The 26,794-nt window shown below is 45.4% G+C and overlaps 1 protein-coding gene across 1 annotated transcript in view; it reads left to right on the top strand.

Annotated features, from left to right (window-relative positions):
• Window positions 1-26,794, top strand: part of RASSF5 (Ras association domain family member 5) — a 96,266-nt gene that overhangs the window by 34,689 nt on the left and 34,783 nt on the right. The window contains exon 2 of the mRNA XM_077481166.1: window positions 12,158-12,262. Within this exon, the coding sequence (XP_077337292.1) occupies window positions 12,158-12,262 (105 nt within the window). The remainder of the gene's footprint in view (window positions 1-12,157; window positions 12,263-26,794) is intronic.

The raw sequence follows: 26,794 nt of genomic DNA, 5'->3' as shown, positions 1-26,794 counted from the left end.
ACTGAAACAAAAAAAAACATATTTTTTTCAAAATTTTCGGTATTTTTTTATTTGTATCGCAAAAAATAAAAACCGTAGAGGTGATCAAATACCACCAAAAGAAAGCTCTATTTGTGGGAAAAAAATGATAAAAATTTCATTTGGGTACAGTGTAGCATGACCGCGCAATTGTCATTCAAAGTGCGACAGCGCTGAAAGCTCAAAATTGGTCTGGGCAGGAAGGTGTTTAAGTGCCCAGTATTGAAGTGGTTAAGGATGTCCATTGTCCCCTCTACTTTTTGCATTGGCTATGGAGCCTTTGACATTCGGGAACAGGTCCAACTCTAATATTGTGGGCTTCTGTTATGGGACTCTGCAAAAAAATGATGATGCTGTATGTCTACTCCAAAGACATGCAGGTAGGCTAATTGGTTTATGTCCAAAATTGGCCGTAGTATATGAATGGGGACCTTGGATTGTGGGCTCCCTGAGGGTAGGGACCGATGTGAGCGTGCAATGTACAAGGATAGGGACAATTGTAGAAATTCACTCAGGTTGAACTGGATGGACTAGTGTCTTTATTCACCCTTACTAACTATGTAACGATGTAACTATGTATGCTGATGACACCCTGCTTATGTTGGGAGATACTGATGCTTCCTTACAGGAAGCTATGTCTACTTTTACCAAATTCAGTGGCTTTTCCCAGACTGTACATAAACTGGTCATAATTTGCCCTACTGCTGCTGGATGGAAATGCCACACAACCTGTTGCCTCTACATGCCCTATACCTATTACTACCTCTTTTAAATACTTGAGGATTCAGGCTACTTCTAGTCCAAGGGATTTTAACCACTTTAATATTTTCCCTCTCCTCCGAAGGTTTAGCGAAAAGATCAAAACATGGAATGCCCTACGGTTATCGGTGGCGGGAAAGGTAAACCTGATCAGGATGATACTCATGCTGCAACTTCTTTACTTTCTCCATAACGCTGCAGTGGTTATTCACTTTAAGATTTTAGAGTAGTAAATACTATTTTCCGTTCCCTAATTTGGAAGGATAGACCCCCAAGAATCAAACTAGAGCATCTCCAATGGCCCAAAGATGATGGTGGGTTAGCTTTGCTTGACCCATGGTTTTATTACCTGGCAGCACAGCACATCATTGGCACTCTACATGTAGACGGGAAGGCAGGGAGTGAGACGTGTATTTCTTCCCAGGCAGTGATGCTACTCACCATTGGCAGAGGCCCTATTCAATTGGCCCTGGAGGGCATATAGAACATATAGTCTCATTCAGAAGGTTTGGAACAAAACCAAATATCTCCAGAAGGCAGATGGATATACTGAATTCAGTCCTATTTGGCTGAATGGCACCTATATAGAGCTGGCCAAAATACAGTCCGAAGCTAATTGGACAGAATATGGGGTTACACATCTTAAGCAAATACTTCATAATGGGGTGCTCTGGACAATTTCTGCCCTACAAGCTGAGTACAAATTGCCATCATCGATGCATTTCTACTACCTACAGATCCAGCATGTGGTTTGAGCGCAGAGTAAGTCCTCGGAGTGGCATCTGCCCCCGACTCCTGTATTTAGTTTCATTAGGGATGATGACTCATCTAAGGGCTTTATTTCACAATGTTATGCCAATGTTATGCCAGTATGGGACAAAGTACCAAAGGCCCTAACAGCGGCCTGCGGTTGACTATAAAGAAGGTGCACCCAAGATAAATAGTCACGCCCAAACACAAACTTCGCCAACACCGCCCATAAATAGTTCCAATAGTTCCAATCTAATGATAACAATGCCCTACAACTAACATTATCAGCTGAGGACTGTATATTTAGGAACATCCATCGCAAGTTAATGGCAGTGGATTTATTTGGTATGAAGCCGGCCTGGTCAGAATGCACAATAGATGTTAGAACGCCATTCAGCTAAAATTGCTAACACATTTGCCAAGATCTTTACGTCACTTTGCAGCAACGAGATAGGTCGATATGAGCCTGGATTGACAGCATCTTTTCCTGGCTTAAGAAGTAAAACAATATCACAAGTTAATGGCAGTGTATTTATTTGGTATGAAGCCGGCTTGGTCAGAATGCACAATAGGCATTATAACTCCATTCAGCCAAATTGCTAACACCTTTGCCAAGATCTTTATGTCACTTTGCAGCAACGAGATAGGTCAATATGAGCCTGGATTGACAGGGTCTTTTCCTGGCTTAAGAAGGAAAACAATATTTGCTTTTGACATAGAGGGGGCAGAGGGGTCCCTGTTCCAGGGACATATTGAAAACTTTTATCAAACTTGGTAGCAATGCTTCAGAATATTGTTTAAATATTTCTATGGGGATCCCATCCTCCCCAGGCACTTTACAGTTTGGGAAGAAGCCAACTGCTTCCTGAAGTTTCTCAAGGGCAAGTGGAGCATCCAATGCCCCCCTCCCCCTGGCCCGCCGTGAGTTCAGGGAAAGATACTTTTTGTAGGCAAGTTTCAAGGTCCTCCTTGAAAGGGCATAAGAGGTTCCAAGAAGGCAAAGTGATTCATAAAAACTAGCTAATTCCTGCATAATCAGTTCAGGTGTGTGTACTAAGGGACCAGCCTGGGACTTTATTTGAAGCAGCATTCCTTGAGAGCGCGGGATAAGTGGGAATGCAAAAATTGTCAGTTGGACGAGGAGTAATGGGACAAGATATTCCCAGCGGTGGGTACATGCTTATTGAATGTAACGCAAAGACTTACAGGCATACCCCACTTTTAAGTACACAATGGGGTTTATTAACTAAAGCTGGAAAGTGCAAAATTAGGCTCACTTCTGCATAGAAACAAGTGAGCTTCTAACCCCAGCTTGTTTAATTAAGCTTTGGTAATAAAACCTGGAAACTTATTGGTTTCTATGCAGAAGTGAGCCTGATTTTGCACTTTCTAGCTTTACTAAATAAACCCCATTGTGTACTTAAAAGTGGGGTATGTCTGTACTGCAGATATATTATACTCCTCATAAGCTTCAGCTGATGAAATTGCAATCTGAGTACACATGCACACTTTGCAAATGTGATCACGGGACCTCATTCACCTCTTGTAGCGATGCCCCAAACTGCACCCCTACCGGGTTGGAATGGTGGCCACAGTCAACTCTGTATTTAAAGTTTCTCTTCCTCTGGACCCAAGAGCTTGTCTGTTGGGTGTACTGGAAGAATATGATTGGGAGGTAAACACTAAAGAGGCCATTCCAGGAAAGGAAATTGATTATGATTCATTGGAAATCATAGGATCCCAGACGATACTGGAGAGAGCCATGATTGGCCACAGGCAGGATGCCTGTGGCCAATCATAGCTCAGGCTGTGTAGTACATGCCCCACACTATATAAGGCCGCCAGCGCGGCGGCCTAGTGTAGTGTGTTGGCATCTGAAGCAGTTAGTGGGTGTTCTGTGTACCTTCAACACAGTACACACCGATCGTTTTCGGCCGATTTTCGATCTTGCTGTTGTGTAGTGGTTGTTGTCTGTGTGCCCTGACCACAGTATACACCGCTATATTCACCTCACCTATATAGCTAGTGATCTATCTTTTATAATAGAGCTTGCAGTCAGTAGTGTTAGGAGCTTGTGCGTGCTGTCTGCGTGCTCTGTACCCAGTACACACCGCTATATCCACCTACATAGCTCTTCTCTATTTGAGCCCACTTGCCATCTGCAGGAGTTATTGGAAGTTGTGTGTGCCTCCAGCACAGCACAGTATACATCTGTATATACCCCTTTATCTCTGGTGTTCTATAAAAAAGGCATCTGCAGGAGTTAGTGGGTTTTTTGTGCCTCCAGCACAATATACACCTGTATCTACCCTTTATTGCTGTTCTCTAATAGAGCCATCTGCAGGGCTTAGTGGGTGTTGTGTGACTCAATTACAGTATACCCCTTTATCTCTGGTGTTCTATAATAAAGGCATCTGCAGGAATTAGTGGATGTTGTGTGACTCCAGCACAATATACACCTGTATCTACCGTTTATTGCTGTTCTCTAATAGAGCCATCTGCAGGGCTTAGTGGGTGTTGTGTGACTCCATTACACTGCTGTTTTACCCAACTCGCTTCAGGCCATTACCATGTCTGGAAGGCCAGCAAGGAGAGGCAGACAGGCGTGAGCCGATAAAAGAGGGAAAGCAGGCTCTGTGTCTAGAGACAACAGTGCTGGTTGTGGACGCGGTGCATTGTCATCAGCACGTGGCCATGGGACACGCTTGTCCTTCTTTTCGGCAGCTGGACATGTTGAATCGCAACATGCCAATGACTTAGTAGAGTGGATGACCAAGCCCTCTTCATCCTCCTCATCCTCTCTCACCCAGTCTCAGGGTACTAGCAAAGCAGCTGCCAACGCATCGTCTTCCCTCCTCTCAATGTCATCATCAGTGACTCCTTCCCTAGACCCACCACGTCCTCCTGAGGAGTCTCCTGAACTCTTTGAGCACAGTGTTGGGTACATGCTCCAGGAGGATGCCCAGTGTTTTGTGGGCTCTGATGATGACACTCAGCTAGAGGAAGGCAGTAGCGTGAGCGCAGAGAGAGGGGATGCTCAAGAAGGACAGCAATCTGGCAGTCATGTTCCACAAGCTGCAGCATACTGCCAGGTTTGCTACAGCGATGAAGAGGGAGGGGATGATGAGGGCACTGACTCCACGTGGGTGCCTGGAAGGAGAGAGGAGGAGGAGGAGGAGGCACATGTCCAACGAGGCAGGATGCCCTCCGGGGGCCAGCTTAGGGGCAGCACACCGACTGAATCACACCGCAGAGCTCCGCCTGTGCAGGGCGCTGCCTCTGCGCGTTATTCTAAAAGTTCTTTGGTGTGGGCCTTTTTTGAGACGAGTGCATCAGATCGCACCGCTGCTATTTGCAACATATGTCTCAAGCGTATCTCGCGTGGCCAAAACATCAGCCGCTTGGGCACCACATGCTTGACCAGACATATGTTGACCTGCCATGCAGCTTGTTGGCAAGCGTACCTCAAAGACCCACACCAAAGAACAAAGCGGACCTCTCCTTGCTCCTCATCAGCTGGCATCTCCAACCCCACTAGACCTTCAGTCCTCTCTGAAACCTGCTCTGAGAGGAATGAAGGTGTAGAATTAGGTGTGTTACAGCCAAGTGCTTCCGGGAACTCTGCTAGCGGTACACCCACGTCCGATTATAGCAGGCAAATGTCCCTGCCCCAGCTGCTGGACCGGCGAAAGAAGTTCACTCCCAGCCATCCACATGCCCAGCGGTTGAATGCTAGCTTGGCTAAATTGCTAGCACTTCAACTGCTGCCTTTTCAGTTGGTAGACTCGGCCCCCTTCCGTGAGTTTGTACAATGTGCGGTTCCTCAGTGGCAGGTCCCCAAACGCCACTTTTTCTCACGGAAGGCGATTCCGGCTCTCTACCGGCATGTGGAAGGCAATGTCCTTGCCTCGCTGGACAGGGCGGTCAGCGGTAAGGTGCATATTACCGCTGACTCATGGTCCAGCAGGCATGGACAGGGATGTTACCTGTCTTTCACGGCCCATTGGGTCACTCTTCCGGCAGCTGGGAAGGATGCAGGACAAGGTGCAGTAGTGTTGGAGGTTGTTCCGCCACCACGCCTCCAAAATGCTACTATTGGTTGTGACACACCTCTCTCCTCCACCCCCTCCTCTTCTTCTTCCTCCATGGCCTCTTCCAGTGCTCTGTCCTCAGAACCAGCGGTGCTTCGTAGGCGTTCCAGGGGCTACGCAAGTACGCAGGCAAAACAATGCCATGCCGTGCTTGCGCTGGTTTGTTTGGGGGACAGGAGCCACACTGGGGCGGATGTTTTGTCAGCTCTGCAGGGGCAGGCCGAGAGGTGGTTGACGCCACGCCAGCTTAAGCCAGGAATGGTGGTTTGTGACAATGGCACCAACCTCCTCTCCGCCCTCCAACAGGGACAACTGACCCATGTGCCCTGTGTAGCTCACGTCCTTAACCTGGTGGTGCAGCGGTTCTTGGGCAGGTACCCCGGCTTACAGGATGTCCTGAAGCAGGCCAGGAAAGTCTGTGTGCATTTCCGCCGATCATTTAATGCCTGTGCTCGGCTGGCTGAGCTCCAAAAGGAGTTGAACCTGCCCAAGAACCGCCTTATATGTGACGTGCCCACCAGGTGGAACTCAACGTTGGCCATGCTGCAGTGGCTGCACACGCAGCAGAGGGCCATCAATGAGTACCTGTGCGACTACGGCACCAGGACAGGGTCAGGGGAGCTCGGTTTTTTCTCACCACGCCAGTGGGGCAGGATCAGGGATGCATGCACTGTCCTGTCACCGTTTGAGGAGGCCACAAGGATGGTGAGCAGTGACAGTGCATGCATCAGTGACACTGTACCTCTTGTCCACCTCTTGGAGCATACGCTGCGTGGAATAATGGACAGGGCACTTGAGGCAGAACAGAGGCAGGAAGAGGAGGACTTCCTTGCCTCTTAAGGCCCCCTTTATCCAGACAGTGTTCCTGCTGTGCCACCCATCACACAGGAAGAGGATGAGGAGGAGGAAGAGGAGGAGGAGGAGGATTGTGTCAGCATGGAGGTGGAGGCTGGCACTCAGCATCAGCAGCAGCAGCAGTCTTGTAGGGATGATTTACAGTCCTAAGAAACACGTGGACTTGTACGTGGCTGGGAGGAGGTAGCTGCGGATCATGTTGTCCTTAGTGACCCAGAGGACTCCGGACCGAATGCCTCAGCTAACCTACGCTGCATGGCCTCCCTGATCCTGCAAAGCCTGCGGAAGGATCCTCGTATTCTTCGGATCAAGGAGAGGGACCATTACTGGCTGGCCACTCACTTTGATCCACGGTACAAGGGTAAGGTTGCCGACCTTATCTTGCCATCGCAGAGGGAGCAGAGGATGATACATCTCCGGGAGGCCTTGTAGAAAGGTCTGTGCAACGCGTTCCCAGAGACTGGGAGGTTACAAACTCCTGGTCCTGGACAACGTGTTGCTGAGGCATCGGTCAGAAGGAGCGGTGGAGAAGGTGGCCGTCTGACTGATGCTTTCAGACAATTTTTTAGTCCGCAGCCCCAAGGTATAATCGGTTCCAGCACCCATCGCCAGCGTCTGATTTACATGGTGCAGGAATACCTAGGGGCAAGGTCAGACTTGGACACCTTTTCCACTGAAAATCCTCTGGCTTACTGGGTCTTGAGGATGGATCACTGGCCAGAGCTTGCACAGTATGCAATTGAGCTACTGGCCTGTCCTGCATCCAGCGTTCTTTCGGAACGCACCTTCAGTGCTGCTGGTGGCTTTGTTACCGATCACAGGGTGCGCCTGTCCACCGAATCAGTTGATCGACTGACCTTCATCAAGATGAATCAGTCTTGGATCACCCACAGCTACCAAGCACCTGAAGCTGATGTAACCGAATAATTTTTTTTGAAATATCACATCCCTTCAAGACTGCCTATGCTGATGCTGAGTGACTGTCCTGTTATGTTGATTGTCTATCCTCTTCTCCTCCGCTGATATGTTGGAAGAACATTTCTGGTTCTGGGTGATGCCTAAGGCCCAATTTTTCTGCCCCTGTTTAACAGGGGCGTTTAAGTACAATTTTTGATGCAATGCTTTGCAGCAGGGCTAATTCCTGCAATCAAACAAGAGTATATGGGAGAGGTTGCAGTGTGGTGGCACCAGCACCAGTGCCTAAGGCCCAATTTTTCTGCCCCTGTTTAACAGGGGCGTTTAATTACAATTTTTGATGCAATGCTTTGCAGCAGGGCTAATTCCTGCAATAAAACAAGAGTATATGGCAGAGGTTGCAGTGTGGTGGCACCAGCACCAGTGCCTAAGGCCCAATTTTTCTGCCCCTGTTTAACAGGGGCGTTTAATTACAATTTTTGATGCAATGCTTTGCAGCAGGGCTAATTCCTGCAATAAAACTAGAGTATATGGAAGAGGTTGCAGTGTGATGGCACCAGCACCAGTGCCTAAGGCCCAATTTTTCTGCCCCTGTTTAACAGGGACATGTAATTACAATTCTTGATATAATATTTCACAGGAGGGCCCCTTCCTGTGCCCACCCAGAGTAACGGTGAGGACTTATAGTGTTGTGGCACCAGCACCACAACCATCAAAGGTCAATTTTTCTACCACTGTTCAACAATGGCATAAAATTACAATTCTTGATATAATCGTTCACAGCAGGGCGCTCCAGCGCCCACCAAGAATCACTTTGAGGGCTTACAATGTTGTGGCAAAACCAACACCTTGTTCCGCCATTTCTGCAGAGCATATAGGGCAGGCCCCTACTTTCAAACATCCAACTTACAAACATCTCCTACTTGCAAACGGAAGGAGACAACAGCAAGTGAGATGAAAAAAGATGGACGACAAAACAAATTATACAGGGGTGATAACCCTTCCCTATGTTTTCCAAAAAGCTTAAAGATAGTTTTTTTGACTGGAGCTACACTTTAAAAATGTACCAGTTGAAAATTACAAACAGATTCAACTTAACACAACAAACCTACACAGTCCCTGTCTTGTTTGCACCGCCTGTATACTGCTGTTCTGAGTATATAGGGCCTGGGGGCCACACGCATTTCCTTTTTTTAATATGGGTACAGGGTTCCCCTTAATATGCGTACAAGACCCAAATAGGCTGGTAATGGGCAGGGAGGGCTACCCATGCCATTTTTCTCAATGATTTTCAACCATATTGCAGGAACCAGATATAACATTAAAACCGCAAGCAGTTTTAAATGGTGTTATTTCCGTTTAATGTCATTTTGTGCAGGGACTGTTCTAAACACGGGAAACACGTGGCACTTCACAGGCATACTACAGACACCCCCCAGGCACCATATTTAAAGGAATATTTCACTTTTTTTTTCACATTAATCGTCATTAAAATCAGTGCTCCCGCCAAAACGTCCGTTTTTAAAACTTTTTTTTGCATTGACCCATGTCCCCTGGGGCAGGAGCCAGGTCCCCAAACCATTTTTAGGACAGTATCTTGCATATTAGCCGTTAAAATTAGCACTTTTAATTTCGAACGTTCGAGTCCTATAGACTTCAATGGGGTTCTAAAGTTCGTACGAATTTGGGGTCCGTTCGAAAGTTCTGGTGCGAACCGAACCGGGGGGTGTTCGGCTCATCCCTACTCATGGCTTTTTTTCAACAATGGCTTTTTTCTTGCCACCCTTCCAGAAAGGCCAGATTTGTGGAGTTCACAACTAGGAGTATATGGGGTATATCAGCCAATGGGCATGGATTTTTTTGAGTCCCTTGGCCTGCTGGGACAACCTATCTATTTGGGTGGAATTGGGTGATCAGGGTTCTGTGCCACCTGGACGGCTGTCTGGGTGGGTGTGTATTGTACTGCCCCGGGCTGCTATGCCAGAGAACTGAGGCTTATCCCAGGGATATCTGGCTGCTAGGCTGTCTGAGGGGCCTATCCAGAAGCAAGAGAGCAGTGTAGGATTGGGACTGCGGCTTGCAGTCCAATCAGAAGGGACGGTTCTGCCATGGTTGGAGGGGAAGTTGTCACCACTAAGGGACTATCCACCTTGTTACTGGAGACCACTGTGAGTAGCTGGAGCAAGTACCAGAGCAGTGTTCTCACCAACTGGGGAGGGTGAAGAATTGGAAACTTCAGCGGACGCCAAGCCAGGGACCCAGCCAGTGGAGGTGACGCTTGCAGAGCAGTATTGTGTGTCAAGCCAGGGACTGAGCAAGCCAATGGGGTGATGCTTGAGGAGTATCTGTGAGTGCCAAGCTAGTGACCATGCAAGGGGGGTGACGCTTGAGGAAGATACTGTGTGAGAAGATTGAAAGAGCTCAGGGGATCCAGTGGCAGTGGATCAGCAAGTCTAGTGAGAGAGATTGGGAGCTCAGTTGAGTGAATATCTACAAGAGGAGATTGTAGAGGAAGTAAAGGAGTTTGTTACAACTTGTGTTAGAAACTGTTACAAGACTGTTGCAGATGTGGTGTCTTGCTGGATGCCTTTCCCTGCATGGCTGTCTACCTGTAGAGATCTTGGAGTCTGACAATTAACATTGCAACTGCTAAAGGGTGTCCTGGCCCTAACCCTCTCTCCCACAGTTCTGTTTAAGAGACAATAAATCTCTTTGCATTCAAGAAGTGTGTGGCACCCATTAATCTACCTTGCATTGCACGCAACATGCCTCGTAACCCACTCTACATAGAAGAATGTCAGCTGTCCCTAACTCTGGATGTTGTCATTAGGCCTGGAGAGGCCGGGGACTTGGCTACATACTGTATAATATATATATATATATATATATATATATATATATATATATATATATATATATACACACACACACACATACACACTGTTAAAAAAAAAAAAAAGACACAGGCATACTATGTTGTTTTTTTTTTTTATTTTAGCAGAAAATAAAATCAACAAATGTTAAATTAATTAAAAAAGACACTAACCACATAAGAAAAGAAAAATCTGCAAAGAAATAGCAGAGAGGTGATACAGAAAGAAAAAGAGTCCTAAGAAGGTTAGGTCTATGAAACATGGGGGGAGGGGGGTACGCAAGGGAATGAAGTTAACCACAGTGCACTGTCTAGCAAAGTCACACTCCCTACACAGATTTTCCCTACCAGTTTCAACACACACTGCCAATATGGCTGCTGATAACCCACCGCTTTATTGTGAGGGGACTTACTTGTCTATTCGTTTAGATTATTGGCTCCCATGGACCCTTTTTATAAGGGACAAAGGTTAAAATTTAGTTTCAACGAATTGTGAAACCATAAGTAACCCAAACCCCATCAACACCTTAATAAGAATGTGTATGTAAAACTTCTGCGCTTAGTGTTAATTCCCCAAAAAAAGTAATAAAATAATCTAATAAATGAAAAAAGCTGAAAACTACATTACATTTGAATACACAAACACTTCAGAACACATCCAAATACTAAATAGGAGTTAGCACATCTATTTAGTATTTGGACCTTAACTGGAATACAGGGGAAATCTACCCATGGGGACTTCTGTTATGGTAAAGACTATGTAAGAGGGAATTTACATCAGGAAGTCTTGAGCTGTAGAACTTGCCTCGTATGTTGGCCCATTTCTTGAGATGTTGTTTAGTCTTCCCAATGTACAGGGCTTTGCATTTCTCACTACATTGTACTGCATGTGTCACGTTATTTTCACACATAATGCTGTTTTAACATTTATACTCCAGTGTTTTGACATTTCATGCATTTACCCATCTAAATTGAAGACATAACACCTATGAAGCATTCCTGACACCACTGGATGGGATTATGAAACTAGAACAACAATTTTCACACCCTCCATCCTGTTCTTGAACAATAAGATCTGCATTTCCATGGTGACAAATGGACACCTTAGTCTGTGGTACATTTGTGGATGTTAGAGGAAGTGGTTTGTTACAAAACGTTTTTAACATTACAAAACAAGTCCATGCAAATGAGATTAACTACTATTAGCTATTTTCTATGGTGTGTTAACCTAAATTAATGTGTGAAGCATTTAGCAAGAGGTGTGGACATTTAAAAAAAAAAGAAATACCTGTCCAAGGGACTAAATTGGGGTCCAATCTACTTGTCCCTCAATACTATCTACTTGTCCTGATAGGAAAAAAAATAAAAAATTCGCACGAATGAAAATATAAAGGGTTGATGTTTTTTAATAGGCAGAGGTGCTTTTAGGAAAGTCTGGCTTTTAAAAAACAATGGTGCCAGAGAAACCGGAAGTGATGTTTGCTCTCTGCTTCCGGTTTCTTATATCACATAAGGGAACAGAGCGGTTCTCGTCTTTGCCTGCTTCTATGATCAGCTGGCGGAAGCTCCGGCTGGTCGATCGGTTGTCCCGGTGGAACGGAACAGCCCACAGAAGGTAGCGGGTGGGGCTGCTTCTTATAAAAGCGATCTATAAGCACGGTGCTTATATATTGTGTTATGGAGGTAAAACTCAGTTTACATTTTGAATTGATATACTTTTAGAGCGTCTCTGCTCTTCTCCATATGGGAGTGAACACAAACGCCACACAGTGTGTATGCAGCTTGCAGAATGTAAACATATTTGGCCTTTCTCTACCGAAATATTAATTCAAACGTTTAAACATTTCTCAGTGCCATAATAACAATCACTTTTTTATTTAAAATGCATATATTTCAGGTCCAGTATGTACAGTCAGAAGAAAAAAAGCCTGACATACAGGAGCTCACGCAGAAGATAGAAATCTTCAACAATGAGGTTCAAAATGGCCTTGTAATGAAAATGGTAAGTTTGTTTAAAACACACATTACAAGGTGTTTTCTAAAGTACATCAGTTATTTTTGTGTTGGAGGTGGAATATTTAAGATTCTTTCTTAAAATTATTTACATGATATTATGCCTACAAACAATTTAAAATAATAGTAATCAAAATTACAGTAAACCATTCCTCCCAACTTTTTGAGATGGAAATGAGGGACACCTATTAGCAAAAGTATGTAGGCATTGGACACACCCCCTGTTATACCCTTAAAGATTAATTATACAAAAAAAAAGATTAGTTAAACCCACAAGTGCTTTTTTTTTACCGCTTCTATTCCTTTATACTGGCTTTTGACCGTTACAAATGCAGCAACTTTTAGCACTGGGAAACACTTTTATGAAAGATAAAAATTGCATTCTATATTTTTTTTATATACATTTTATACATAGATCAGACCAAAATGAGGAGGAAAGAGCGACAGAGGGACTTTGTTCCAAGTCAGGGACAGTCCCTCGAAATCAGGGACAGTCCCTCGAAATGAGGGACAGTTGGCAGCTATTCTTAATGTTACGTTTAAACGGCATCTACAATTTTACAGCAAATTATATGATGCAACAAACCAGATTAAGAAAGATAAGCACTTCAGTTTTTTCCTTTAAATTTGAAGTTTTACTTTTTTTATGCACATGTGATGTTAATCCCCAAAAAGAACTAACAATGGGTGTCTCTCATGTAGCACAAAACAGAGGGGTTATCTACTTTCTAAAATACAGAAAGGGAAAATACAGAAAGGGGGTGAAAAAAAATACTATTTACTGTAAATCAGGGGTAGGCAACCTGGGGTCCTCCAGCTGTTGCAGATCTACAAGTTCCATCATGCCTCTGGGGGTAATTGTAATTGCCAGCCTTGCAATGCCTCATCAGCTGGAGGGCCCCAGGTTCCTCTTTTCATATGACAACACTGAAGAAATTGCACTTTGTTACAATGTAAAGTAATGAGTGTACAGCTTGTATAAAAGTGTAAATTTGCTGTCCACTCAACACACAGCCATTAAAGTGGTTGTAAACCCTTACAAACCACTTTGACCTACAGGTAAGCCTAGATTAAGGCTTACCTGTAGGTCCAAGCAATATCTCCTAAACCTATATGGTTTAGGAGATATTTGCCCGAACGCGGCAGTTCCAAGAATGGAGCTGCCGCATTTGTCGACTCCCGTGCGCATGCGCGGGAGTGACGTCATCGCGGCTTCGCCGAATGACAGCGGCGGAGCTGCGAGACGCGACTCCCGTGCGCATGCGCGGGAGTGACGTCATCGCGGCTTCGCCGCTGTCATTCGGCGGAGCTGCGAGACGCCACCAGCAAGATGGATGCGGCGGACTACAGGGGACAGCGGCGACTTCACTGGCTCCTGTGTCAGGTAAGTGACACATAATGGGCTACTATGCGATGCATAGTAGTCCATTATGCTTTACCTTTGCAGGGAAAAAAAGAGGAAGTAAACTCATCAGGGTTTACTTCCTCTTTAATGTCTAAATCACTTGCAAAAAAAGTGAGTTCACCCTTAAGTGAAAATGTCCAAATTGGTCCCAAAGTGTCAATATTTTTTGTGGCCACCATTATTTTCCAGCACTGCTTTAACCCTCTTGGGCATAGAGTTCACCAGAGCTTCATAGGTTGCCACTGGAGTCCTCTTCCACTCCTCCATGATGACATCACTAAGTTGGTGGATGTTAGAGACCTTGCACTCCTCCACCTTCCTTTTGAGGATGCCCCACAGATGCTCTATTCCATCAGCTTTACCCCCAGCTTCTTTAGCAAGGCAGTGGTTGTCTTGGAGGTGTGTTTGGGTTCGTTTCCATATTGAAATGCTGCCCTGCGGCCCAGTCTCCAAAAGGGAGGGGATCATGCTCTGCTTCAGTATGTCGCAGTACATGGTGGCATTCATGGTTCTTTCAATGAACTGTAGCTCCCCAGTGCTGGTGTCTTGTAAAATAGTGTCCCCCATCAGATGCTGTCCCCTGCGTACTGCGCATGCGCAGTACACAGGAACATAGATTCCGAAAATTGCCGAGGACGAATGGCGCCTGCGCCGTGAGTCCAGGTTCTATCCCCACTATCCAAGTGGACATAGAGTTAGAATAAAAAAGAGCCGAGCGGAGCGAGGCCGAGCCCGAAGCGTGGCGAGCGAAGCTCGCCCGCGAGGGGCCCTCTAAAATTCTTAACCCTATGTCCGCTTGGATAGTGGGGCTACCTCCTCCACTCACGGCGCAGGCGCTGTTCAACTTCAGAGTTTTTCCGAAGCTTCGGCTGCTCCGTACTGCGCATGTGCAGTACGGAGCGGACAGCATTTGATGGGCGGACTGTATTAGGCAGAACACCGGCAGCACTCATGCAGCCCCAGACCATGACACTCCCACCACCATGCTTGATTGTAGGGAAGACACACTTGTATTTGTATTCCTCACCTGGTTTCCCCCCACACATGCTTGACACCATCTGAACCAAATAAGTTTATTTTGGTCTCATCAGACCACAGGACATGGTTCCAGTAATCCATGTCCTTAGTCTACTTGTCTTCAGCAAACTGTTTACGGGCTTACTTGTGCATTATCTTTAGAAGAGGCTTCCTTCTGGGAAGACAGCCATGCAGACCAATTTGATGCAGTGTGCGGTGTATGGCTTGAGTACTGATAGACTGACTCCCCACCCTTTCAAACTCTGCAGAAATGCTGGCAGCACTCATATATTTCCTGAAGACAACCTCTGGATATGACTCTGAGCATGTGTACTAAACTTCTTTGGTCAATCATGGTGAGGCCTGTTCTGAGTGGAACCTTTTCCATTAAACCGTTGTATGGTCTTGGCCACCATATTGCAGCTCAGTTCCAGGGTCTTGGCAATCTTCTTATAGCATGGGGCATCTTTATGTAGAGCAACAATTCTTTTCTTCAGATCCTCAGAGAGTTCTTTGCCATGTTGAACTTCCAGTGACCAGTATGAGAGAATGAGAGCGATAACACCAAATTTAACACACCTGCTCCCCATTCACATCTGAGACCTTGTAACACTAACGAGTCGCATGACACCAAGGGAGGGGAAATGGCTAAGTAAGCCCAATTTGGACATTTTCACTTAGGAGTGTACTCACATTTGTTGTCAGTGGTTTAGACATTAATGGCTGTGTGTTGGGTTATTTTGAGGGGACAGCAAATTTACACTGTTATACAAGCTGCACACTCACTACTTTACATTGTAGCAATGTGTCATTTCATCAGTGTTGTCACATGAAAAGATATACTAAAATATTTACAAAAATGTGAGGGGTGTACTCATTTTGTGAGATACTGTATACTGTACACATTTCAGCAAAGGAGGAATGGGAACTCCAGAGGGGCAATTGAGAAAAAAGGAGAGAACAACATAAACTTGACTTCCTGTAGTAATTAATAAAGTTTATTACCTGAAGAGAGCAATATAAACTCACACACAATGGAGAAAAGCCATCAGACCCGTTTCTCTTAATTGCTACACAATACAGGTCTAAGCTGCTCTCTCCTGTAATGATAAGACCGACTGACCATACTATAAGACTACCCTGCTTTTAAATGTATCTATGTAACTATGGCAGATCTAGTGGGTTCGGTTGCACGAGAGTTTGTTGCTACTGACATTGATGTCCTTTGGTCCTGATCTGGGGAATCAACGATAAAAAAAAAAACCCAGTGGGAAAATTTTCTGCAAAAATTAAATGACAAGCCTCACATGACTTTGTACCCAAGCTCTCTGCTCATAGAGCCATGCCCGGGGCCCTGGACATCATCTGTGCCTGTTAACTCAAATCCCACCACAGTTCAGCAAGGTTGATGCTGCCAAGATAACCACCAGACTGTAGGCACAAAGGACATACCACTTCCAAAATGCACTTCAAATACAACATCTAACATTTCCCCTTTACAACGCCAAGTTTACTACTAATGTTCACTGTATGAAGAAACAAGAAGAGATGGGGAGCCAGATTTCGGTGTGTAGTACATAAGTCATAGCATGACTTACAGGTCAGGGTGCTAGCTGTGTGTACACGGGATTGGATGTGCTGGCTCTGGCACTGGCCACCTCTGTGCTGTTTACACACTGCTACCACCTGTCTGTACTCACAGCGAGACATTTCTCCATTGAGACCAGGGGAGTCACTGTTCACTGTACACAACAATCATCGGGACTCCATTACAGGGGGAATTCCACCACAGTAATGTGCCGATGGGACCCCACAAGCTGCGGGGGCAGATGTAACTTGTGCCTGGTGCTGGTCTCTTCTGTGTTGATCACACAATGCCCCCTGTCTGTGCACACAGCAAGATGCGTCTCCATTGAGACACCACTCGCTGCACACACCAATCATAGGGATATAGATATATATACAGTGCCTTGCGAAAGTATTCGGCCCCCTTGAACTTTTCAACCTTTTGCCACATTTCAGGCTTCAAACATAAAGATATAAAAATTTTATTTTTTGTGAAGAATCACCAACAAGTGGGACACAATTGTGAAGTGTAAGGAAATCTATTGGATTTTTGAAACTTTTTATCAGTCTTCTTGTCTGAGCTGAAAGTTTAGAGGGACGGCCAGGTCTTGGTAGATTTGCAGTGGTCTGATACTCCTTCCATTTCAAAATGATCGCTTGCACAGTGCTCCTTGGGATGTTTAAAGCTTGGGAAATCTTTTTGTATCCAAATCCGGCTTTAAACTTCTCCACAATAGTATTACGGACCTGCCCGGTGTGTTCCTTGGTCTTCATGATGCTCTCTGCGCTTTCAACAGAACCCTGAGACTATCACAGAGCAGGTGCATTTATACAGAGACTTGATTACACACAGGTGAATTCTATTTATCACCATCAGTCATTTAGGACAACATTGGATCATTCAGAGATCCTTCCTGAACTTCAGGAGTGAGTTTGCTGCACTGAAAGTAAAGGGGCCGAATAATTTTGCACGCACCACTTTTAAGTTTTTTATTTGCTAAAAAAGTTTAAAATATCCAATAGATTTCGTTACACTTCACAATTGTGTCCCACTTGTTGGTGATTCTTCACAAAAAATAAAAATCTTTATGTTTGAAGCCTGAAATGTGGCAAAAGGTTGAAAAGTTCAAGGGGGCCGAATACTTTCGCAAGGCACTGTATATATATATATATATATATATATATATATATATATATATATATCTATCTATATATAGATATATATATATATATATATATATATATATAAATATAACTTGAGCCCTCGCTGGTGGGCTCCTGCTGGGCATGTCCCCGGAGCCAAATGGCATAACTTTTTTGGTCACTGGACTCTGTGCCAGGACAGTCCCGGCAGATCCGGGACAGTCGGGAGGTATGCGGTAAACACAGAGTTCAAGCAATTTCTCGATGCATAACTGAACTGTCCAGTTGTCCATAGGTTGCCAGTGCCATGTGGGGCCTTCTTTTCATGGCATGCAAAGTTTTACTAGAAACAACGTAGAGGGCAGTGGGGTGCCAAGTACTGGATTACTCTTTGCAGTCCAGCACCTGCCACTTGAATGGCACCCACACTGAAGTCAATGAATCCAACAGGGATATATATATGGAGGAGTGAGGATGCAGCTTGAGAGCGTGTGTGCAGATACATAATCTTTAAACACCAGTGAGGGGGGGTGGGGTCTTTATTACTGCTGTCATCAAACACAAATTAAGAGATGAATTTATTCTTGCTGACACCATTAAGGGGAGCTTATTAATGCTGATACATACACCTATGTGTTAATATTAGTGACACTGACATAGTTACATTGTTAGTAAGGTTGAATAAAGACACCAGTCCATCTAGTTTAACCTGTCTACAATTGTCCCTATCCCTGTACATTTCACACTCACATCAGTCAAGGAACCCACAATCCAAGGTCCCCATTCATATACTAGGGCACAGGGAGAACATACAAACTCCAGGCAGGTAGTGTCATGGTTGGGATTTGAACCAGTGACCCTTATTTACTGCTAGGTGAGAGTGCTAACCACTACACCACTGTGCCGCCCAACATCAGTGAAGGGGGGTTATTTTTCAGAAATGGCTGCAATGATATTAAAATAAAGATGGTGGCATTTGTCAAAGGAGATAGAAACAGCTTCTCAAGCAGAAAGTGGAAGGAGGAGAGGTGTCATCATTGAGTTCTCTTTCCCTTTAATACTGACTGTGGTGATATTATATATATTAGGAACATTTCTGTGAAAATAGTAATTGTATCTATAGAATAAAGATGATTCTTAACCAGGGGTAGGCAACCTTTTGAGCACAGTGTGCCGAAAAATGTTTTCAAAGAAATTTAGCGTGCAGATTTTATAACAAAAAAATCACTCTCAATCACGAAAATGATTTTTTATAAAATAAATGCTGTGTCCCACCACTGTAATCTCCTGCACATCTGTACCCCCCCGCACATCTGTCCCACCACTGTAATCCCCTGCACATGTGCCCCACCAGTGTACCCCCTGTTAATCTGCTCCATCACTGTAACCCCGTGCTCATCTGCCCCACCACTGTACCACACAGCTCATCTGCCCCACTAATGTACCCCCTTTCTCATCTGCCCCACCAATGTACCCCCTTTCTCATCTGCCCCACAACTGTACCTCCATGTACAGCTGCTCCTCCACTGAACCATTTTCTCATCTGTCCTAACACTGAATTTATCTGCTCATCTGCCCCACTACTGTAACTCCCTTTCTCTGCTGCCCCACCACTGCACTTCCTGTTCCCCCTAGTCTTTTGCCCTACCACTGTAACCCCCTGCTCATGTGTTCCACCGATCTACCTCCTTTCTCCTCTTCCCCAACACTGAAGCTTGTCTACACCCCCCACTGCTCATCTGCCCCATCAATGACCCCTTTTCTCATGTGCCCCACCACTGTACCTCCCTGCACATCTGCTCCACCGCCATATCCCCATGCTCTTCTGTCTCACTACTGAATCACCTTCTCATCTGTCCTAACACTGAACCCATCTGCTCAACTGCCCCACCACTGTAGCCCAGTTTTGAATCTGCCCCACCAATGTACCTCCTGCAATTCTGTGTCACATATGTACCCCCTGCTCTTTTGCCCCACCTCTGTTCCCCCTGTTCATCTGCCCCACCACTGTAACCCCCTGTTCATCTGCCCCAGCAATACATCTCCTTTTACATCTGCTCCACTACTCTACCCCCCTGCTTTTCTGGCCCAACACTGAACCCCCCTGCTCCTCTGGCCCATCACTGTACCCCCCTGCTCTTCTGTCCCACTCCTGAACCCCCTTCTCATCTCTTCCACCACTGTACCTCCCTGCACATCTTCCTCACTGCTGTACCCTCCTGCTCTTCTGTTCCACCTCTGAACCCCTTCTCATTTTCCCCACCGCTGTACCCTCTTCTCATCTATGATATGCAGAGTGGTGAAAGGAAGTAGAGATGAGACACATCTACCTGTCCTGGCACACTAATCCTGCTGATCCACCTCTCGTATCCAGCCCACATGCTTGTATGTGAATGGATGCACAATGATGAGCTCAGGTCAGTGGCGTTTTCTGAAAGCAGTGGGCCTGTGTGCAGGATCATAAGTTGGACCCCCGCAGCTGAGAAAACGTGGTTGGGTGTGATTTTCATTTCTCTGAATACTGGCTGTGGCTTAAAGGGACACAGAGTGCAGGGGTTCAGTAGTAAGTGACGCAAAGGTTCAGGAATAATTTCAACAAAGTCTCCAGAAGCTCAACAGCGATTCCACAAACTTTCACCTGATTGTTGTTTTCTCAATCACAGTGAAATCCCTTCTTTCTCAGACTGGTAGTGGTAACCAAGCAAGTCATCTTCCTCCAGATGGTGGATGGGGCTAGCAGGACTGTGATGGGCTTTAGCAGTGGCAAAGACAGACCTCCTCCTGGAAACAGGGACCCCCCCCCCCAGAAGAACTGCACCAAATCTCTTCCCCATCACAAAAGCTGATGATTAGTTATGCTGTGTACACACGTAGCAGACTATCCGGCGGACTTAGTCTGGTGGACTTTCCGCCGGACTTTCCAAACGAGCTACCTGCCCACACACGGCACTTTTGCGGTGGACTAATACGGCGTACTAAGTCTGCCGAGCTATCCGCCGTACTTTTGAAATGAACGGACTCGCCCACACACGCGGAGGAAAGTCCGCTCATTTTGAGCATGTCTCCAGGTAGTCGGGGCCAGTGAAGGAGGCGTCACTGGTCCCATCACCTGGTATGGAGTTAAAGGGGAATTCCTACGCCAAAAATCAGCGTGGGGGTCCCCCCCAGGTCCATATCAGACCCTTATCCAAGCACGCTACCCAGCCGGCCAGGAAAGGGGGTGGGGACGAGCGAGCACTCCCCCTCCTGAGCCATACCAGGCCGCGTGCCCTCAACATGGGGGGTGCCTTGGGGAACCCAAAGCACCTTGTCCCCATGTTGATGAGGACAAGGGCCTCTTCCTGACAACCCTGGCCGTTGGTTGTCTGGGTCTGCGGGGGGGGGGGCTTTTCAGAATCCGTGAGCCCCCTTTAATAAGGGGGCCCCTGGATCCCGGCCCTCCACCCTATGTGAATGAGTATGGGGTACAATGTACCCCCTACCCATTCACCTGTGAAAAAAAGTAAACAAAAAAATACAACACACAAGGGTTAAAATAGTTTATTGCACAGCTGTGGGGGTCTTGCCGGACTCCTCCGCTATCTTCTGCTAGCTTTTACTAGCGGAGGAGCATGGATTCCAATAAGCCCCCCGCCCGTAGACCCCGACAACCAACGGCCAGGGTTGTCGGGAAGAGGCCCTTGTCCTCATCAACATGGGGACAAGGTGCTTTGGGGTGGGGGGCTGCGTGGCCCCCCCTTCCCCAAGGCACCCCCAATGTTGAGGGCATGCGGCCTGGTACAGCTCAAGAGGGGGGCGCTCGCTCGTCCCCACCCCCTTTCCTGGCCGGCCGGGTAACGTGCTTGGATAAGGGTCTGATATGGACCTAGGGGGGGACCCCCACGCCGATTTTTCGGCGTAGGAATTCCCCTTTAACTCCATACCAGGTGACGGGACCTGAGACGCCTCCTTTGCTGGCCCCGGCTACCTGGAGATGCGCTCAAAATGAGCAGACTTTTCTCCGGGCGGGAAAAGTCCATTCATTTCAAAAGTACGGCGAGTCCGGCGGACAAATTGGAGTGCAAAAACACTTTCTTAGTCCGCCGGACTTTTGGGTAAAAAAAAGTCCGCCGGAGCCCACACACAGGGGATTGTCCGGCAGACTTGAGTCCGCCGGACTTTTCCACCGGATTGTTTGATCATGTATATAAGGCATTAGAGAACCAATGTTTCCCATCTTTTACAATGTGTGGGGGCACAGTTCCTCCCCCTCAGTGCATATGTGGCGTGGGGAATTCTGAAATTGGAATATATTAGTGTCTCACTGACACTTACCTGCGCTGCTCTGCTGATGGGGAGGGAGTCGAGTGCTAACAAAAGAAGCTTTGCATCCCGGGGGTTGCCTACCCCTGTTCTTAGCTATCTGAATATTGTGAATTTAAAATTATCACCCAATTAAAAATAATGGTTGATGCTTCATACCATCAAATAATGGTTTGCATTTCATATGTGGTAATGATTTATAGCTGCCACAAAATAACTGGGAAGAACAGTGATGGGTTTTTCCACATTAATTCACATCAAACCTAATTCATGTCTTTATTTTTGTTAATATGGATTGAGCTAAATTTAAATGTATGCATCTTCAAAATAGCAACATCGACACACTGTAATGTTATTAGTGATATACACTACTGCACAAAAGTTTTAGATCGGTGTAAAAAATGCTGTAAATTAGGAATGCTTTCAGTAATAGAAGTGTTAATAGTTTATTTTTGTCAATGAACAAAATGGATAGTGAACGGACAGAAGATAAATCTAAATCAAAACAATTTTTGGTGTGACCAGCCTTCAAAACAGCATATGGTGTTTTGCACAGTTTTTAAGGAACTCGGCAGGTAGGTTGTTCCAAACATTTTGGAGAACTAACCACAAATCTGTGGATGTAGGCTGCCTCAAATCCTTCTGTCTCTTCATGTACTCCCAGACAGACTCGATGATGTTGAGATCAGGGCTCTGTGGTGGCAAACCATCACTTCCAGGACTGCTTGTTCTTTACGCTGAAGATAGTTTTTAAAGACTTTGGCTGTATGTTTGGAATCATTGAGCTGCTGAATTGATTGCTGGAGTTCATGCTGTATGTTTCTCTGCAAACCTGAGCTGGTGTTGGGTTGCTGGATCCTATGCTGCATGTGTTTCTCTGCACACCTGAGCTGATGTTTGGATGCTGACACTGCTGTGATTTTTCTTTTGTCTGCAGTGTTTTCCTTCAATCTGTGAGCTGCGTGTGTGCACGATCTGGTGCAGGTTTTGTGGCTGTTTCTGGGTTTAGGGCCAGATATGGCATCCATGGATGCACTATGCCGAGGACCTTGTGTGGTGGCCATCTTTGTTATGGCATGTCCAAGCTCTTGCATGTGTGAGGTGGATTTTGCACTAGAAAAACATCTTCTGTTTTCCCTTATGTGTCAGGTGAAGGGGGTGAAGAGGAAGGAGATTTTGACAAGTCTATGATAGGTTTGCTTATTTCTCCCTCCTTTATATTTCTGTGTAGTGCTGACATCCTTGCACCAATAGGAACTTTCTTCCACATAGCCAAGACCTCCATGTGCTCAGGTGGGGACCATCTTCCTGGTAAGAAGAGGAAAAAGAGTGCCTTTCTTTGAGCGTGGCCTTTGTCTAATGATATAACCTAGCCCGCTCTCACTCTTGCATAAAGTATTTATTACTCCAGCATTTTCATACCTGATATGTGCCTGTTGTACCATGTACTTGTATGAAACAAACTCCTGTTCTCTTTGTATTGCTTCCTTTGTGTGAAATCCTTGATGTTTCTGCAAGTCTCTCTGCTTTCCTGATGAAAACTGACTACACTAAGCAGGAAAACACAGCGTGGTCAGTTCTCTAGCTATGCTGGGAACTCAGCCTGTTATCCAATGATACAAACTTGTCCTGACAAGCCCCCACTCCTGCACAGCCATTCACTGAGAAGCTCGGTGTACCTTTGCTTCTCCTCCCCCATGCAGCTGAGAACAGAGGGAGCAGAGGGACTATCATCATTTAAAAAAATAAAAAATAAAAAAAAACTTTATAAATACCTTTTTTTATCTATACGTAAATGTTTTGCCTTTTGTTTCAATTTTAGACTGAATGGGCTGTTTTACAAGGTGATCATTTACAATCACTTTAACCGCTTCAGCCTCAGAAGATTTGACAATGACCGGGCCTTTTTTTGCAATTCAGCACTGCACCTCTTTAACTGAGAATTGCGCGGTCATGCGACGCTGTACCCAATCAAAATTGACATCCTTTTTTCCCCACAAATAGATCTTTCTTTTGGTGGTATTTTCTCGCCTCTAAGGTTTTTATTTTTTGTGCTATCAACAAAAGAACAGTGACAATTTTGAAAAAAAACACTATCTTTTCATAGTTTCATAGTTTCATAGTTGCTAAGGTTGAATAAAGACACCAGTCCATCCAGTTCAACCTGAGTGAGCGTCTACAATGGTCCCTATCCCTGTACGTTGCACACGCACATCAGTCCCTACCCTCAAGCAGCCCACAATCCAAGGTCCCCATTCATATACCAGGGCCAATTTTGGACAGAAGCCAATTAACTTACCTGCATGTCTTTGGATTGTGGGAGGAAACCAGAGTACCCGGAGGAAACCCACGCATGCACAGGGAGAACATGCAAACTCCAGGCAGGTAGTGTCGTGGTTGAGATTTGAACCAGTGACTCTTCTTACTGCTAGGTGAGAGTGCTAACCACTACACCACTGTGCCGCCCAACTTTTTGTTATAATAAATATCCCACATTTTTTAACAAAAAAAAAATGTTTTTCCTCAATTTAGGTGATATGTATTCTTCTACACATTTTTGGTTTCCGCAAAAGTTATAGCGTCTACAAAATAGGGATACATTTATGGCATTTTTATGTTTATTTTTTACTAGTAATGGTGATTTTATCTGGACTGCGGCATTATGACGGACACTTTTGACATATTTTTTAAACCATTGACAATTATACAATTATACAGCGATCAGTGCTATAAAAATTCACTGATTACTGTGTAAATGTCACTAGCAGGGAAGGGGTTAACGTTAGGGGCGATCAAGAAGTTAACTGTGTTGCCTATGTGTATCATCCAACTGTGGGGGGAGGGGACTGTCTAGGACAGTGATTCTCAACCAGGGTTCTGTGAAACCCTAGGGTTCCTCCAGAGGTTGCTAGGGGTTCCTTCAGCATTGGGCCATTTCTGCCTCTTGGATAAGTTCCCACCGACACCATTGATCTTTTTAGCTATCTGTAAGGAGGTAATTCTTCCCAATGACCACAAGTGTAGGGACCATTCTTCCCACTGACCATCACACTAATGTATCATGAGTTGTAGATTTCAAATTTTTAGCAGGGGTTCCCCGAGACTGCACAACTATTTCAAAGGTTCCTCTGTGTTGAAAAGGTTGAGAAAGGCTGGTCTAGGAGAAGATACAAAGATTGGTGTTCATACATAGTATCCGAGAGATTCATGTCAAGAGGCAGGGGGCACTTGTAAGCCAGTGAACGGAGGACTATGTGGCAAGAGCAATACAGTTCCGTGGCCCTTTCCCTGATATTCTGCACATCCTGCATTATGAAGACCATTTCAGCCTTCATGCCGTGTTCTGTCAGGGTAGTTTGGCACGTGTATATGGATTCCATAATTTGTTTCAGAGAGGGCTTCCCATCCCCCTCTGCCAGCGTTACATCCCCCAGGTTTTTTTGGGGCAGCTTGTCCAGGGAAAAGCCTCTTCTCAGCCCCCTAATTCTGCTGGGCAGCGGGCTTAATTGCTGGAGTCATTGGGGAAGTGATCCGCTCCACTCTGCTGGATGCCGTAGGGGCACTGGTCCATCTCCACATGGTCGCTGCCATCTTGGGATCACCATGCAAAATGGGACAGGCGTTCTGCAGCAGAGTCCATGGGTGCTGGTCCTTATTTCACTATATCCAGCTGTTCTGCTTGCTCCAGGGTGTGTTAGGGTGCCGGTGTGGTTCAGAATCGGTGTCACTGACACTTAGGATGTTAACAGGAGAGTTCGTCCCAGCCGTTGATCTTACGCAGCGCTGCTTACATGTTGGCTGCTAGCTCTGCCCGGCTAGCCCTTCCTGTTTAGCTTGTTATTTATTACATGTATGCTGCCATGTTGGCATCAGGAAAACTGAAAATTGTACAAATACTTACCGTAATTTTCCTTTCCTGATGCCAATCCATGGCAGCATATTAACCCTTTGATCATGTTATTTTTATGGAGAATGAGGGAGGTAGCTCTAGCTTTTCTTCCTGTGGGGTGGATATAGGGGTGGAGCAATATCACATGTATGCAAGTCACTTAGCCTCATTTCAACATTGGAGGTATGGCTTTTTGGCCGCAATTCTTCCATGAAGACCACTTCCCTGGACAATGGATGGGTATATCTGGGTCCCACTGGTTTACGCCAGTTTTGTGCTGATGGCACTGCTGGACATCAATGAAGTCTGCAACATAACGCGTATGGAACCATGTGACTAGTGTGACGTCACCCATGTCTTTTTTTGATCCTCGTGGAAAACCATTGTTGTTCGCCTTATCACCTTAGCACTGAGGTACAGTGACATACTTGTAAGTGCAATTGCTTATTTATATTAAATGCTTTTTATATACCAAACAGAGAGCACTATATTGTATTGCTGTCATTCTATGTATGAATATATCGGAGTCTATGGTCAGGATACAAGGGATCTCATACTACCAGTGTGCACTCATCGCCAGCGATCCTCTCATCCAGTGGACCAGCTTATATACCCTTGTGAAGGGACTGCCTGACTGACTGGTATACTCAGGGGTCCACATGTTACATGATCACCTTGTCTATCATCCATAGAATCACCGTTTTGGACACTTGATGGTATTTTTTCTGAATATCAATTTTATGGACTTTCTTCTTCTTATTATTATTTTAGATGCATTACGTTTTCTATTTGTTTATGGGCTGCACTACATTTTACTATAGTGATGGCGAACCCCAGATGTTTTGGAACCACATTTCCCATGATGCGCAACTACACTGCAGAGTGCATGAGTATCATGGGAAATATAGTTCCAAAACATCTGGGGTGCCAAGGTTCACCATCACTGCCCTAGGACATTAGCATTGTCAGTCTGGGAAAAAAAGATGCTCTAGAAAATGTAAATGGTCTTGACTAACACATTAAAGCCAAATTCCAGCTAACATATTTTAAGCAATCATAGCAATGTTTTTTTCTTTTTGAGATAAAGGTTTTACATAAATGAAAAAAGGTGACAATTCTTAGCATCTTTGTCAGTGGCAAACAGTTTACCTCAACAATCTAACTGCCATTTTTGCTGGACAGCTTGGTCTGTTAAAGGA

Source organism: Lithobates pipiens, unplaced genomic scaffold (genome assembly GCF_037356315.1).
Source record: "Lithobates pipiens isolate NorthernLeopardFrog02 unplaced genomic scaffold, aLitPip1_a1.2 Scaffold_16, whole genome shotgun sequence".
NCBI lineage: Eukaryota > Metazoa > Chordata > Amphibia > Anura > Ranidae > Lithobates > Lithobates pipiens.
This window is presented reverse-complemented; position numbering and strand designations above follow the sequence as displayed.